Raw genomic sequence first — 17,512 nt, forward strand, 5'->3', positions numbered from 1 at the left:
TGAATGAACTGATACGTACGTCGTGTTCATACTTTCCTAACCTTTACTTTACAAGTAATTTTCTGTGTAGCTTTTCTCTACGACTGAAACGACTCAGCAATCTGTTCAATCAATGAATGTGATGACAGTGATGCCAATCGACCAGCTGAGTGCATAATGTTTCTCTGCTAGGGGCAACAGCTAGTAGATCAACAGATAGCTTTTCGTTTGAAAATCAATAATCGTCTAAAACAGTCGTACATTCGGCTCAACACAACTGCTGCCCCTGTAGTTGGTATGGTATCGAAGGTTCCAGCAAATTTTTATGAATGAATTTTGTGTTTGTATCGCTCAAAGCGTCTCGTCTCGCAGTATTTTCGAACGAGTTCGTGAGTTACTATTATTCTCTGGTTCAGAGCATCACATACACAGACGTCAATATCTCAGCCTCCATTCAAACACTGTTACACAGCCAAAACTGTTACGATTCGACACGAACTTTGCTGATGGAATAGTACGTATTTTTATCTATTTTATCCATACAACACCATAGATTTCATAGTGTTAGTGTTCAAGTACGATACCAAATCGCAATTATCATGCCTCCACGAGCAGGGCTCCGTATGACGTCATTGGCAAACAAACGGTGCCACGTAGAAGGCAGATGCCCCCGAGTTGGTGACGATAACAGTTACTGTTTCTCTAAGGTACTATCGGGACGAGTTCAAACAATTCTAGGGTGTATTATGTTATTCCATTTAATGCAATTCATTTATTTTAAGATGCACTTATCAAATTGCAAATATGCTGGAAAAATTACTTTCTGCGAGCCAAAGAAGTCAATGAACAAGCGACAGAACACTTATGAATGAGAGGACAGCAGCGTTTCCGCTCATGCGCGGTGCAGAATAATTCACTTTTCTGTTTAAACAAACCATCATGAAATGTGCACATCGGCACTAGTTTATCGCATGGAGATCGAGCTCTTTTTTGGTGCTTTTATAGAATTTAATATGTGTTTCTACATCTCTAGTTTATGATCATAACAATCCGTATAGCAACAAGTAATCAAGTAATTTAATATGGTTAATTTGTCATTTCGTAATTATTTTAAATAGTACGAGTATCTACCTACCATGCGTCTCCATTACTTCACATCGTTTCATGAATACACTTAGAAATTGTTCGTTATGTTCAGATAAAACTATATTTTCCTTACTATCAGACTCTAGCAGATACATAAATACAATTTTCCTACGATTGCACCAAACGTTTCTATGCGGCCTCGTTTCTATTCACCTAGTTCAATTTGGTTGGTTGTAGAATATTTTATGCCCAATAACGTGTCGGTTCGGAAAATAAAGTCCTTTCTATTATCATTTAAATAGATCATCGTTAGACTCAATCCATCGTTCCAGTAGTAAAATGCTCGGAACGTGTAGGCGGGAATGACGTTGTGAGAAAAATGTTGTCGCTAAGATTCGAAGAGACTATTTTTAGAGACTCTCTTTGACATTCATTCACTTTTTGTTCCCAACCTTCCCTCTATATCGCAGACTCTTTCTCTCAATTACCTTTCACCAAGCGTGAGATGTCTCTCAGTTTGTCTTCCTGTCTCTCCTTTTGTATCTAACACTCTACGATTTTGCTTCAACTCATCCCAAGGACTCCTAGGACTCCAAGGACAGATTAATGCAAAAATGATTCATGCGTACAAAATTAATGTTTGCATCAGAGAGGATAAATGAAAGAAAGGATATTTATCGTACTTGCTTTGATTAATTTTTCAAACACATACATTACCTGTTAAATTCCATGCATTAGACAGAAATACAAATATGTTTTCATTGTGTACTGTTTATTTCAAATTTTCCTTCATTATGATAATGATAATATATAATAATTCATTTGTTGAATTGTTGAGATAATTTTCATAATATTTAATTCCTTGTGTAAGAATCTTCCCTTCTTATCCGGCACGACAAGCGCCGAGCGGTCTTGGCTTTCAACGAAGAAAATGTTAATCTTCTGTTGCTTTCTTTAACAATGTTTTTTTTTACGAAAGGGATTGTTGACCTCGCGACACTTCGGTTTCCAAACTTTTGCTCTATTGATTGTTGAGGTCCCCGCGAAAATCGCGGTTAGGCGGTTGTTCGGATAAGAAGAAGTACGTAAAATGTAAAATTTAACATGTAAGTGTAATCTTATGCTTGTTTTTTTTGGTGAATAGTAAAATATGCAAAAATTTACATATTTTCGGATTTCAACCAATTTAAATATTACCAGGGGACTACAATTTTGGACTAAAGTTTAAACGGCTAACAACGACTAATTCATATTTTCGACATATCGTTACACTTCACATTTATTTTAATACGCAGGGTTAACGTTTCCGAAACGTTTATGAATTTCCGATCAGGTTAACCAGCATGCTGCCGGTAATGTAAATCCGCTACTAATCTCCTGGTAATTTGGGGTTACATGTAGTCTTGTATTCTTGTAAGATATAGTTGATCGAGTCAATAAGCAATTGTTGAGTCAATAATATTTGAGGGCAAAGATGTAAAAATATTTTGTATACGAGTAAAATGTTTATGCAACGATGCGAAAAACACCCTTAAAATTCATCGGATCATATGAAATACATTTTGGTTTTTTTTACTTATCAACCGGAACAGGAACTTACGAATACGAATCCTTACAAGTAATACACACATTGTTTGAACTATTAAAGCGTATTTAAAATGAGCGAGTGGATGGTGGTTGCATGGCAAATCGTGTTTGGTCTATCAGTCACAGTGATAATTTGTTAATAACATGTACGATTTCAAAGGTATTTCCGAAAGGTAACCCGATACACAGTACTAACTCCATTTCAGCTGCCACTCCACTGCAAAATGTCTAGCGCCATTTGAAAGTGAAGATTTCCGCCAAGACCTAACGACTGCTGACTGGGTTGGAGCGAACGTCACCATTCATCCTTAGCAAACAATATATAGCACTACCACTGGTAAACTTTGCACACGAACCAACTAATCTACACTAGACTGAATTTTTGAGCTACGTTCATCGCGTGGTTAGCAATCGTCAAACTCAATTGACAGTTAAGTCCAAAGGATGTTATTACTGCTATCACACACCAGTATTTGATACGTTCGTCAGCAAATTTTTGCACTTTTTCTGGGGTTCAATTCGGGCATAAAGAATTGTTTATTTTGCCCTTACTTAGGTGCTTTTAAACATTATATTCACCTCCCTCTATTCGTCTTCGCTTCGATCGATGCAATGTTTTGCTGATGCTCGTTTTCCTCGCTTCATCGCCATAGTGTATTGCTTTTATTGATCTTACTTACCGCACAATAAATGTGGCTTTTGAGGGCAGCATTAACCAAACAAAACATAAGCAGACATCGGAAAAAATTAGTTTGCTGTACGCTGAGTAGTTGATAGGAAGTTTTTTTAAGGTTTTAAATTTATGGCTCTGTGTTTTATAGAGATCGATCACGAAGCGTGAATCTAACTTCAACTCGAACCAATTGACAGCATAGATCATATGGCTGTAGTTACGAGTGCACAGGCATGTCTAGGCATGATAAATAACGACTATGCAACAGACCATCGTTCTGTATAATAATGCATAATATAGAATAATACATAATGACATGAACGTAAGACGCAACATCATCATTATTTCAAATATAGAACTGAGTGTTGCTTCCACTCAGTTTGTTTTGAGTAGTAGAAGTATGAGTCTTGTTCTAGGGATATGCTAACGCGAATTTAACAACTGAGAAATAAAATCTAGTGAAATTTATCAACGTCTACAGACTGTTCATTATGACGGTACTGTTCCTACTCTGAATCGAATGGGCAATAAAATTTCGTGATTGCCACGTTGGAAAAGCCTAAATTGTTGGGAAAACACACAGCGCTCGTCCAATCATCGCCTCAAAAGATAACCGCCGTCAACTCGTCGAAGATTTGATTCAAAATTTCCGGCCATTCACTAATCAGCGTATCGTAAACCAAAATTGGAATATCCAAGGAACGTGTTGGATTAATTTTTGAACAATAATCTTGCAACACGATAATGGTCGTCCAGTCACTTTGCGAGCAGCTGATTAAGTTCTGAGAAACCTGAAGTTTTAACCAATTCCGCTTTTGGCGGATGCCTGCTTCAAAGAAGAATCTCGGCATCATTTGTGGTAGATACGAAAAGAGAGATAAACTAGTATCTACGAACTAGTCTGCTTAGTGTTTTCAGAACACGCAGGGGACAAACAGGACGTAGAAGGACCCCTTCAAAGTTTGAGCAACTGCAACGATAACTATGCAAGAACAGGCAGTGTAACGGTTTGCTGCTCGAGTGCGTTCGTAAGTAAGTTAGTAATTAAGTAAGTAAGTAAGTAAATGAGTGTAAGTACTATGTGTGAAAACCAAAAATGGTCGATGGCCGTATAGTGCCGGAAATAATAGAACGAATCGCAGAAAAACGCAGAAAACGCAGAAAAATAGAACGCAGAAAAATTGGAATAAACAATTATCATTTCGACTTAAAGGCAAAACTGTGTCGCAAAAGTCAGCGCTAGCAGCAATCTAGTTGAACCTAATTACAAACCAAACCTGTTAGTATGCCGATTATGTGCCATTGAATAGTTTCATTCCAATGGCAATGTTCCATTGAATGGTTTCATTCCAGACCTAAATGGCACTACCATACCTAAAGATTTTATCAAAGAGTATAAAGTATAAGTATAAGTATAAAGAGCTTGTGCTAATGTCAAGCTTCAGTGACAATCACGTCATTGAAATTTAGCCTAATCTTTGTACACTGAGGACAATGTTATCTCTATGGTTTTACGATTCAAGTTAATCGCTTTCACTTGCCGCTGATACCAAATTGCACAAAAATGGAGCACACATTTTCTACTTTAGATTTTGTCATATAAAATATAAAATTTATGAAAATTATCCTTTGTTTTGACCCTCGACACTTTTTCTACGTTAGTGTTTTACGTTGAATCTATTCCTTTCAAGAGTGTGCGGTAAATCGATTTCCCCACCCCAACTAGGGTGACTGAACTTCATGCATGACCCGGTTGAAACCGCGTTAAATTTTCTCATGCAACGGAAACGGTATTATTTATAAATGTGCTACCAATTCGATTGCACACGAAACGCAGTAAACCGTTTCGTCCTTCATAGCACAGAAAATCAACACCTGTAGAAACATTCTGGGCGGACAACCATTTTCTCCGCCTTCGACGAGCCTCAAAAACGACTAACAAACCTGCAAATTAATGTGACCATGCCCACAGCAGTTTCTATTTTGTTGGACCATTGTTTAAGGTCGACTTTTGACATCTTTGATGATGAACCATTTCCTGGGTGGCACAATCCGTCTTTATTGATCAGTCTCGCATTCCTTTGCGCTAGGATACATGAATGAACGTAGAATATGGAATTTATCAAAACAGTAGGTCATTCACATGCATGTTTCATGTAGGTCATTCACATGTTACAACCGGCTACCAAGCGTAACATGAAATGTTTTGCTACATGCACGTTTACAAACTAAACAAGGTACACTTCGGACGTTGCTCGATTCTGTTTATAGCGGATAAAACTATTACATACAGCGATGGTGATACAATTTTGGGTCATTCTACAACAACAACAGTCTTATCAAACACACATGGTGCTTCAACAATAGCACAAAATTGAGCGCTTTGTTGTAATGTTTATTATTTCGCTAACATCTTTGCAGTTTGTATGTTATTTCAATGTAACGTACTCAATGAAACATACTGTCCAACCTCAAACATAAGACCCAACACGTTTTTACCTGCAGTGTATAAGGTGCCGAACTGATGCCGAATTTGTGACGAATTAAAATTTATTGAACAATATACCCGTAGAGATAAATTATGTAATGGTTGTGCTAATGCCTAAGCGCTGTCCTGTCCTCTGTCATTTTCAAAAGCTTCAAATTTTTGTTCTATTCAAATGCTATCTGGTCGAATAAGTCTGGCTCAACCCGCGCGAAACGAAACATATGAGACTGAATGCAGTGTTAAACTGTGGCAATATGAAACAGGTTTCTGTGCCATTCACTGCCACAGCCGGTTTTGCAACGTAGCATTCTGATATCTTGCTCGCCATCTTACTTTTCTCTGAAAACCATTTCTGTATGGCCCATTCTTGGTTATGCTTTGCCACATATGATCTGATTGACCGCTCATGTTGCAAAAGAGTTGCAAGTTGAGATTGCTCACTGAATTGGAGAAGAGGCTAAAAATTATTGAAAACATGTGAAAATCTACAAACTTTGTTTAACCAATCAATTGAAACTTTTCGCATTGTGTTCTGTTAAAATTTTAGTTAAACCCATTCGAACCATAATAATTCGGGCAGCTAATCCTTTAGCGTGTTCCATTAAGTTAGTGACTGAATCAAGTTTCGCAAAGTATGCCATTCCAAAATGTTCAAAATGAATAAAAGACACCAAACGAAGTGCAAATACTACAGTGTTTGGCTTGGTTTGTATATTCGACGAAAGCAATCCACACGTGGCATGTGCATTTGGCCATGATGCGTTCCAACCCGAAAAAAGCTTTCACGAGGCTTATTTCCAACGCAGCTTCTTCGGTTGTTGTGTAGAAAACATTGGTGGGAATGGTCGAATGTTGTTTGAAACTTGAAGTGAATGTTGTTTGCAGTGCTCAGCTTGTCACACCAGACAATGAACAACATCATGCAACGATCTGGCGGTATCAAATAAAACAAACATATGTTCATGTTCTTTAGGTTGACCAGAAAATTGTAACTATTTCAAATACATCTCCTTCAAGGGGTTGTTCAATAATTCTAGCACTTCAATGACATAGAGCGTTGCTATTGGCCTAATTTACTCGTCATATGAACGTATGTAAAATTTCATTCCAATCTGTCGCTTATTTCTTTGTTTACAAGCCATTAATTATCGGCGTTTTATAGTATGTTTTACAACGGAAAAAATCAAGTATTATGCAGCTATTGATTTTTTATTTCGGGAAGTTTTAAAAACAAAGGATATTTATGAACGAATGCTGCAAGACTCTTTGTCTTCAATTAGTACATTAAAAGGAGGGTTTCTGAATTTAAACGTGGTCATGTAAGCCTTGAAGACGGCTGCCACTTCAAAGACGTCAAAAAACTGCAGCAGCACCTGAAACCGTAGAAAAAATACAGGATATCGTGTTGGAAAATCATCGAATCACTGATAGAGATTTAGTACAAGGCCTAGCCATCTCATTGAGCAGTATAACCAATATTTTAACTGAAGTATTGGGTTTCAGAAAGTTGTTTGCATAAAGGATGCCGCATTAGATAAAAATGAAACAAAAACGCATTCGCAAGTATCTTCCTCGGCAACATTTAGAGTTTTTTCAAAAGGATAAAGAGAATTTTGTGCTTTCAATCATCACTATGGATGAGGCTTGGTCCATCACCAAGATCCTGGATCAAAACAAGAGGCTAAGGAGTGGCGTGAGCCTGTTTCATCGTCTCCGAAACGAGTTCGTGTCTAGAAAAAGCCAAGAAGTTTATGACATTAGTTTCTTGGAATGCGAAAGGAATCCAAAGGGGTTAAACAATAAATCTGAATATTATTGTAAACTGTTAGACCACCTGAAGGAAAAAATTAGCGAAAAAGGCCCAGTTTGCAGAAAAGAATTAGAATAAGCAGAATACGTTGTAAAGTACGAATTCTAAAAATATTATTATCGGATGAATTACTTAAATTTTTACAATGAAAATTATGCTTGTGGTGATAGGCTGATGGAATAGGATGAGCAGTATTTGTATTGACCTGTAATTCATATTTCTTTGTTTTGTAACGTAACGTTGTAACGTTATAGACAATTTTGTTACTTTAAACTTTACATATGCCATAAAAAACCAGACTGAATGGATAAAAAAAAAAGTTTGGTTTGTGTCCCCTTATCTGCAAAGCAAGGCGTTCTAGCAGTACTGTGTGCGTACGAAACAAGGGCGATAAAGTGAATGGCTTGGATAGCTAGCCCTAGTAGTTGAATAGCTAGCCACATCCCAAAATATGCAAAAAAGACCGTTTAACCACCGTCTTGTAACAATAATTGAACGGTTCAACTTTGGAGCTTAAAACGAGGTTGAAAAATTGCCCTCAGCAAGGTCGTGCATCATGTCGTCCACACACGCCTCGGCCTCAGCAACATAGAACGAATAAGAAAAATAAGGAAAAATATGCCAAACTATCGAAACGCTGCTTATGTGCATGTGTATTAGTTTCGAACGCGGCTAGTTAAATCACCTGTGGTTCTTTTGAAGAGCTGTTTTCAGTAGTTCAGCTAAATCAGCAAAGGCAACGTTGGACTATTGTGGCTCGTCCGTAGATCATTCTCTGTGCGCCAACGATTCATCGATTTCTATGCAAAAGACGACAATCTGAAACCTGGGGAAATCTGGGTTTAAAGTACATCAAGTTGAGTGCAAAACTTTGAGTTGGAGTTTAATAAGGTTCTTTAAATGTTGCTATTTAAAAACATTGAACTGATGGTGGACGGGTTTCGCTGTACATCTTCAATGCAAGTGTATCCGTAAAACTCAGTATTCGTACCCTTTATGCCACATAATGATGGAAAAGAATGATGTAAGTGACATTTTACGGCTAAACAATCGAGCCAATGGAAATTCGTTATCGCTGAAACGGTCATATAACCACAAAAATCGGTCACAATATTTTAAATTTCGTTTGATTCTACCTGGGGCGCCAGACGAAGCGCAAATCGGACCGCAAAAACGTCATTTCGTTTGCGCTTCGTGTGGCACAACAAGAAAACTTAACGGTGATACTATCCTTTTACTGAAATGACTGAATAACAGATTTTAACAATTAAAACGCGCGACAAAACTTTGCTTCATTCGCAGCGACGATGGTTATGTTGTTATGTTGTTATGCTTATGTTGTTATGTTATGTCAGTCGGCTTGGCGCTTTTCTTCTTTCATCGAAAACATCGAAAACATCGAACATCGACTACGATTAAATAAATGGAAGATTGAAAAAAAAATTAAAAAGAATTAAAAATGAGAAATAAAAAACAATGTTCAAATGCTCAAAAACAGGTGTTGTTAAAACTTTGACCAAACATATTTCATTAAAAAAATATTTGTTATATGCGATCTATTGTAAAACCGCATGGATTAATTCACACACCTAATAAACCAACTTTTTTTTATTCGCTTGAAATTTCGAATTTCTTACGAGTTTTTGTGAATACGTATATGTTTAATATATAAAAAATAAATAAAAACGAAATGCCAAACGTGTTTACATTCGTGTGTTTGGATCGAGAAAACAGGAATAGAAGAGAAATAAATTGATTTCTGAATATTTTTTTCTGTTTATTTCGATTTCGTTGCTATACCAGCAAACAAGAACTTATATTATCCCCTGTTTGTAAACAAAGCGTTTGCTAACGGATTTTGCGGTGGGATTTGCGGTCGGCCGACCCATAAACGTTTTGATAGAAGCGCATCAGTTTGGCATTAATCTGAAATGCCAAAAACGTTTCGTTGCGCATCGTGTGGCCGGACAGTATTTAGGATAGTACATTTTATTAGTCTTAAGCAATATTTGAAACATGAAAAAAATACAACCGCGATACAGGACAAAACTACTACTTAACACAAGTTACAAGATAGTTAATTCGCAATCAGGTGGTTGAAGAGCGACATCATTCGACCACCGACCAAAAAATTGAAAATACGTATTTGTGTGAAATCTTTATCAATGGTCATTATCATTCCGCGTAAAGCTCTAATTTAATAAAACTGTATTTTCTCTATCTGACTTCGTAGAAAGATCCTGTTCCGTGTAACTTCTTCCCAACTTTCCACGTTAGCAGCTTCCTATTGTTCCTCGAAGCATCCTCATCGTAAGCGGGGAATGTCTGCTTTTTAGTTAGGCAAAGGCGGTTACGTATGCGTCTGTTATGCTACGATTCACTGCCATTGCTACAAGCCATTAATTTTGAATGCCATTTGTTTAAAATGCTCACGAACCACACCTGAATGTCAAGGCCACGCACAAGCCAAAGAAATACAACCTACTCCTGCTGACTTCTTTGATCTTCCATCTTATTCACTTTCGCAACTCCACACCGAAGCAACTATCATATGGCAACATCTGCTTCGCCGCTGGGTTCTAAGCAAATGTCATGATAGCCCGATGTGACAAACGAGAATGTCAAGAACCAAAGGATTTTATTGAACCTGAAGATTCGTTAGCCGTAAGAGGATATGATAAGTGTGGTTTATGCGACATAATTGCAGTTTTCGAAAAACTCACCAAGATGATACAAACGACTGAAGTTTGCGACTAAAAAACAATGAAACAGCTGAGTGCCAAGTTTATTTAAACCTTCAAATTTGGACGTCAGTTTGTTCCACAACATGCACTCGCCACAGAAAGCAGTCGTTCCGCCTATTCGAGTTTGTTGTGAAAGAGCTGTCGGTGTTTGGGCTCGAGCCGCCCATACTAAAACCGGAGAATAAGGAAAGTCTGATTTGTGGCGGTAGCCAGATTCGGGTATTGTGTCAAATTAGACTAGTTTTGCTCATGCATACTAAATTAACCATTTTTCGATATTTTAAGCATCTTAGAATTTTCACTTGATTTAAGTGATGCTCTGAGCAAGCGTCTAACAAGTTAACTCTCACATAGTTGCCTTCTTTTCGCGCCATTCTTCTTGTGAATTTAATCACTTCCTTCAAACTGTATTTCTTTTTTAATCAATTTTCCATTTCGCTGATTCTGCGTTGCTTTTTGTGCTTACCCAAGTACTTTCGTTGTCTACCTGTTCTCGGACCAACGTTTTCGATGTTTTCGGCCTCAAAACTATCGTTGGCCACTTTTATGAAATCATTTATGTATACAGCTCAACCACGCTTTAGAAGTACGATCCAAACTTTTAGTCCTTTTTCCTTAGATTAAAAATGATTGGATGCGAATAGCAACATTCAAAATTAAATTTTATCTTCGTTGCTTAGTTTAGAAAAAACAACGGGGGAAATTTTTTTGCGGCCGTACTAATGTTGCTAAACTGTATTTCTTCCGTAGTGCCTTATAATAATTCTCGATAAAAATTAACAAGAAACGTGCAATTCAAAAATTCAAAAATCAAACAGAATCTGTCAAAACGTTTGTGTGCGATTTGGTTTGCATGCGAAATGAATGCACACAACGTTGGATAGGAAGGCCGGCTGGCTGAAAAAGTTGCACGCAATTTCGGCCACGACACAAGGGAATATGGCACTAACGGGTCTTATAGGCTATGAATACAGAACTATCCAAAGAGCAGAGTGGCGCCCATAACCCAGAGGTCCGTAGATCGAAACTACGTTCTGCTATTTCATATTTTTCTTGGCTCATTTACTTTTTTCGTTTTTAGGTGTTAGATGGTTGGTATGAAAACGACCAAAGACCACTGTTTAGTGCTAGTATGCTAGTACATTGTCACAAGTTTGCGTATACCCTTTGATTCTCCAATCTTTTATTAAATATATTTTGTTAGTAAATACAAATAGGACACAATATAACACATATACAACAAGGGCATGGCTTGATGCTAAATCTAAATCATTCATGTCAAATTTCATAGTTAAAGTAGTTGACACTTTTGTTGCTGAAAAATTACATTTCAAGTTTGAATGGTGTTTGCTTGTCAAGTTAAAATGAATAACAAAATACTCATAATGCTCATGGTACAATAAACTCGAGAGACAGCGAACGACTCATCTAGTCTCACATTTAAGAGGGAAAATTGCATCCAAAGTTATTCATTGAACGTTAAGTGTCTGTATGTCATCGATCAAATTGTATATCGATTATTTAAAACAGCCGCATGTCGTATTTCGAACAATGAGATGTCGCCCCAAGCTGGACAAAAACTTAACTAGATCGTGAGAGATCTCAACTCAGAGCATTCGCTTTTAAATTTGTCCTGGATTTTTTTTAAACTTGTAAATATTGACTTACCCTAAATTAAAGTTGCACTATGTTGCGATACATTCGAAATATTGGTTCAGAATGTTTTCCATTAGCTGCAGCAGAATAGGCTCAGTTGATTCATGTTCAGCTGTATACTCTGCATTGAATGGTTTGTAAAAAAAAACCTTTGCAAAGATAAATTTCAGGACATTTGCTGTTTGCGCAGTGGAAAGAGATCAGCTGATTAAATATATTTCCTTCAATCGTTTTTCGACAGTTCTGCAGTAGCTTCATACCAGTACAATACCATCATTCAATCAATCATGTGGCTCGAGAGAACATTACTTTTGTTAATTTTGCTTAATGTAGGACAAACCGAACCAAGTTGTGATTTTCCTGAATCGTTGTGTTTTGATGCGGAGCCGGCTTTATTAAATCTAGATCTACTCGAGGCAGCATTAAACAACTCTGGGACATCAAGCACGACTATTGAACCAGCTGTACTCGTTTCCTTAGTAAATGAACTATCGGTCGCGATCAAGGAATCGTATGGGAAAGGTTACAAAACGTGTGCTGATGTCCCGGCTGGGTCATCCTCGGGACTATACTTACTCGAGGGAGAGTTTAGAGAACCAACGGTTGCGTACTGTGATATGAAATATAATGGAGGAGGCTGGTTGGTGTTCCAAAAAAGATTCAATAATCAGACCGTGTTCCAACGTCCTTGGAATTCATACAAACTTGGCTTTGGAGAACTAGCATCCGGCGAGTTTTGGTGGGGTTTGGATAATTTGTATCGAATAACAAACTTAAGGCCACACGAGCTAACCATCATCTTGGAAGACTTTAATGGTCGAACAGTTTTCGCGAACTACAAGACGTTCCAGATTGGTGACGAAACCGAGCTGTATCGATTGAACGTTCTGGGAGCATACAATGGAACAGCTGGAGATGGCATGAGACGCTGTCAAAACATGTATTTCACTACAACCGATAGGGATAATGATCTTTATACACTAAATTGTGCAGAAGTGTATACAGGTGCGTGGTGGTATTCTGCTTGTCAGGACAGGTATGTTACATGCAGCCAAGTTTATATTCAACTTCGTGCAAATACAATATTTGATTTGCAGCAATCTCAATGGACAGTATTTGAATGGTAATACAACCCTATATGGAAAGGGAATAACATGGGCTCAGTTTACCGGACAAGACTATTCTCTAAAAGCAACAAAAATGATGATACGTCGAATCCCGTGAATGCAACTGAAAGGGATAGTAAAATAAAAAGGTAGCTGCATAATAACTCTCTCAGTGAAGTCTTGGTTCTTATTGACGAAAACCTGTAGTAATCGATTTTCAGAACATTCCCTAGATCGCAATTCTTCTTCTTCTTATGCGGCCACATCCACCGATCGGTGTTGGCATGCACCAGAGCCAATGTTAATCTCTGTTGCTGTCTGTAACGGTGTGTGTTTACGAGCGGGGTTGTTGGGCCGCGCCTGACCCGCTTACCGACTGTTCTTTCAATGGGGCCATCCCGATTTCTTATTGTAAATAAAGCAACACAAAAAACAACAAATGTTATATTCGTCTCCATTATTAAAGACAATAAATACGAAGGGTGCATGATTCGAAATATGTCTTTATTTTTTATGTGCGAATTTCATTATTTCGTGATTCTTTACTGATAGCATTATGGAATGAATTTTCGTATCATCATAATAGAAGCCTTGAGAGGTTGCGAATTTCCCTTGAAGGCAGCCCACGTCATAGATGTTTTTGGGGTTGTTGTGGGAGTGGGTCCACGGTAGAATCCATTCAAGTTGCTGAAAATAAGTAACCAAATAAATGACGACAAGTTTTACTATTCTAAAAAGTGCGTTCCTAAAAAATTAGTATGGACTTTATACCTGTCGCCACAATTGTTAAACCACCATCCACCACCCCAAACTCTCGCACAGTTAGTTGTATTCGATGTATCTTGGTCTTTGTCGAACGTAGAAAACGATTTGTTAAGGGATGTTGAGAAAGAATTTGCCGTGAGGGTTCCACTGTAATTTCCAAGCGATGTGAGACGAAAGTTGTCGCTGAGATTGCCAATTTTAAAGTCGGTGTATCGAACTGTCGCATTGGCACCGTCGAAAGCCTCCATGTAAATCATTAACTCGTGTTGGGATTGTGAAGTGATGCCATTGATACGCGTGAGTCCAATCCAAAACTCGTTGTTTGGATGCCCAAAGCCGCCAGTGTATTCAGTGAAGCTTCTAGTAAAGTTGAGTTTTCCCTCTATTCGACGCTGTATTACGGTCCATCTTCCACCCTGCACTTGCGTCTCGCAAAAGAAATACCGGGGCACGATTCCGTCTCGAACTCTATACAATCCCGGAGGGCCTGTGACATCATCACACGACTTATAAATTCTGACCGATTTTAACAGATCGGTAAGTTTTGATTGCAGAACAAGCAATGGGTCCACTTGCTGTGTCTGTCCTGAAACACTTTCCGTTAAAGCAGCAATCGCGTTAGCAATTCCATCATAACCAGCACAGCTTTGACGTGGTTCGCTCAAAATCGAAAATGATCCCTCGCATAAATAAGTGCAAATGAGGCCGATAGTCACCAATGCGAACGATATCTTCTTATACTTCATTCCGACGCAAAGACGCTTTGAGAACTAGACGTGTGGGTCACGTTACGGAGATCTTACACTTGTCCGTGTTGCCAATTTGTAGATTGCAAATGCAATCATTTTTTTATCATGTTAAGAGTGTTCAAGACACACGTAAACTGTATCACATATGGTACATGTTTGAACAACATGTTTTCAAATAAGTATGTATAGATGCTAGTTATGCCGTTGAAACGACTTGAACCGATTAATAATGACCCATTTAATGGAATGGCTTTGCATGGGAATGAATGAGTCAAACAAGATTTGCTGGTTGAATTTTGCATTGTGTTAGAAAACGTCCTTATTGGTATAAATAAGAGGTAGTTGGAAAGCCCACTAATGTAAAATGTCATGTAAAATGGAACGTAAATGTATAAACTACCCAAAAGCCATCTATTGACCAATATTACAGAATAAACAAACAAACCAAATAATGAGAGATGGGGTAGAATAAGCTAAATAAGATAATCAATAAAGAGGGACACAAATAACTAATTAAATTTGAACTTCAAGATCAGTTTCAACAGCTAGATCACCTGTTTGGCTTAACTGTCAGCCGTTTCCGCCAGCTACAGCTGTTTTTATATCGTTTTGTACAGTAGACAAAAGTGTTATTTTTTGTCACGTGAGAACAAGCATTTGGCTCCGTCCCCTCATTTAAATTTTCCATTTACTGCAAAATTATTTGAGGATCATTAAAAAATGTCTTATAATGACGATCAAATCGTTGCAAAAAGTAACGTTTACTGTCACGCAATCAGAAGACAGTTCATAGTTATCCGTTGATTGATTCGGTTGCATGGTTGTATAAAACTGGACAACTCGTCGTCGTTTCATGTATAGTTTTACTGTGACTGGGCAAACAAGATGAACTGCGTCTGTGTTTTAACGATTTATCTCACACTTCTTGGGCGAATTTTTGGAACATCCTTGCTAGATGAATACCATAAAGAATTGGATGAAATAAAACTGTACCACTACACACCGTGGAACGTTCTATTTCCGATATCTACGTTAAAGCGTGATAATAATGTTTGAATATCATTTTTGTAGATGTTCTGTGCAGGAGGTCAATTTAGAAGACATCCAACAGCTTTCAACCATCAATCCACGCAAGCAACTCAAGGTGCTAATTCATGGATGGATGGCAAATCGTGACCATATTGCAACAGTGCCCATCAGAACTGCTTACTTGCTACGGAACGAGCATAATAACTTGTTGGTCGGGGACTGGACCAATGCCTCGGCTTTGCTGTACCCTGTAGCACGGGAATTAGTACAGCCTGTTGGATATCGTATCGCCAGCATTTTATCCAGATTAATGCACCTTCTGGGCATCGATTATAGCCAGGTTCACATTATTGGGCACAGTCTGGGAGCACATGTGGCTGGAAATGTCGGGAATTATTTCAGTGGGCGACTGGCGCGAATCACGGCACTCGATCCGGCAGGGCCACTGTTCTCGCACAATTCACGAGATGCTGTTGGTCCGAGGGCGGCGAAGTTTGTAGATGTAATTCATACGGATGGGTTGGTTCTGGGTGAACTAGTTCCCAGAGGACATGTTGATTTCTATCCAAATCATGGAGTGCCTCCGCAGCCTGGATGCGAAACTCTGGATGTGTTAACACTGCGTAAGATATCATACAACACTTCGCATTAGCGTCGGAAAAGTTTGACGTTCTATTAAAAAAATTCAAGATGCCTGTAGTCACTACCGCTCTACGGGATATTTTGCCGAATCAATACTACTACCAAATAGCTTCATAGCTATCAGGTGTGAACAACGGGAATCTGTGAATCAATACAAAGGTTGCCAACCCGTTAAGAAAGAGAAGTTCTCTCGTACAGATTATTCTATAACGATGGGTGAAGTTGCTGATCGTGGGTGAGTAAAAGTATTATACAATCAATATAATTTGAAATTAGTCACAACATATTGAGTATGTTTAGTTGTAATGAATTTGTTCCATCTTACAGTTCTCGTGGAACTTATTTTGTTCCAACATCTTCAACGTCTCCTTTTGGCATTGGAAATGTCAGCGTCGTTTGTGCAACAAACTGATTATTTCCGAGTATTTATTTTGTAAATTTCTCATCAGAACTTCATTGAATAAAATTAATAGGAATGAGATAGCAATTTGTTATTTTTACAGTGGCAACTACAATATGGTGATAAATACAATATGGTAAATATAGGCCACGGGAAACTCCGATGTAAAAACGCAAAAAAATGCAGATACTTAATTGGCTCATCAGGAAGTCACAAAACCTGTACGTCCTGATTTGGTAGAAACTGCGTTCAAATTTGGCTCTCATTGGTTGGCTAAATCATTACGGTGCTATCAGCGCGTCAGTAGCTATATCGAAGTATCAGTACAATCAATTTTTCATACCATAGATTCCCACGGCTCAGATGATCATGGGAAGAAGGCTTCTCGTGTAGGCTTCTCTTCGGCATACATCTAGGCTTCCCCGAAAAGATGAAAGAATCTCAGTGCTCCAAGAGTCTCAAACGATAATCACAACAGCAACACCTATGCTTCCCAACCTTTTTGCGTTTGTCGCTCCTTCTCGGAGATATAAAATATCTGTTTAGCCCCCCCCAAAGCAATCTAGAGTCCAATTCCCCCACAAAGAGGAGCTACGAGACTGTATAATGCATACTGAAACATGTTATTGGCAAATTATATTATGCTAAATAAGAGCCGTTCTTTCGAAATTGTGTTTATTTTTGTATGTATGCATGAGCTTAATGACTAATAAATATTCTTAAAAGTAATATTCAGTTTTTTTAACTAAAGTCAGTATCGAAACAAGTAGTTCAATTGTACAAAACAAATGTGAACAA

The 17,512-nt window shown here is 38.1% G+C and overlaps 3 protein-coding genes across 3 annotated transcripts; 2 read left to right on the forward strand and 1 right to left on the reverse strand.

Annotated features, from left to right (window-relative positions):
* The first annotated feature begins 12,310 nt into the window (after positions 1-12,310).
* LOC131215437 (microfibril-associated glycoprotein 4-like) lies at positions 12,311-13,247 on the forward strand. The gene is made up of 2 exons (XM_058209826.1): positions 12,311-13,059; positions 13,121-13,247. The coding sequence occupies exons 1-2, from the start codon at positions 12,311-12,313 to the stop codon at positions 13,245-13,247; spliced, it is 876 nt and encodes a 291-aa protein (XP_058065809.1).
* A 436-nt stretch (positions 13,248-13,683) lies between these two features.
* LOC131215438 (angiopoietin-related protein 6-like) lies at positions 13,684-14,640 on the reverse strand. Its single transcript, XM_058209827.1, has 2 exons — positions 13,901-14,640; positions 13,684-13,816 (listed from the first exon to the last, which is right to left on the reverse strand). The coding sequence occupies exons 1-2, from the start codon at positions 14,638-14,640 to the stop codon at positions 13,684-13,686; spliced, it is 873 nt and encodes a 290-aa protein (XP_058065810.1).
* A 461-nt stretch (positions 14,641-15,101) lies between these two features.
* LOC131215439 (pancreatic lipase-related protein 2-like) lies at positions 15,102-16,553 on the forward strand. Its single transcript, XM_058209828.1, has 3 exons — positions 15,102-15,106; positions 15,715-16,295; positions 16,363-16,553. The coding sequence occupies exons 1-3, from the start codon at positions 15,102-15,104 to the stop codon at positions 16,551-16,553; spliced, it is 777 nt and encodes a 258-aa protein (XP_058065811.1).
* The last annotated feature ends 959 nt before the right edge of the window (positions 16,554-17,512 follow it).

The sequence above is a fragment of the Anopheles bellator genome, chromosome 1 (assembly GCF_943735745.2).
Source record: "Anopheles bellator chromosome 1, idAnoBellAS_SP24_06.2, whole genome shotgun sequence".
In the NCBI taxonomy this organism is placed as follows: Eukaryota; Metazoa; Arthropoda; class Insecta; order Diptera; family Culicidae; genus Anopheles; species Anopheles bellator.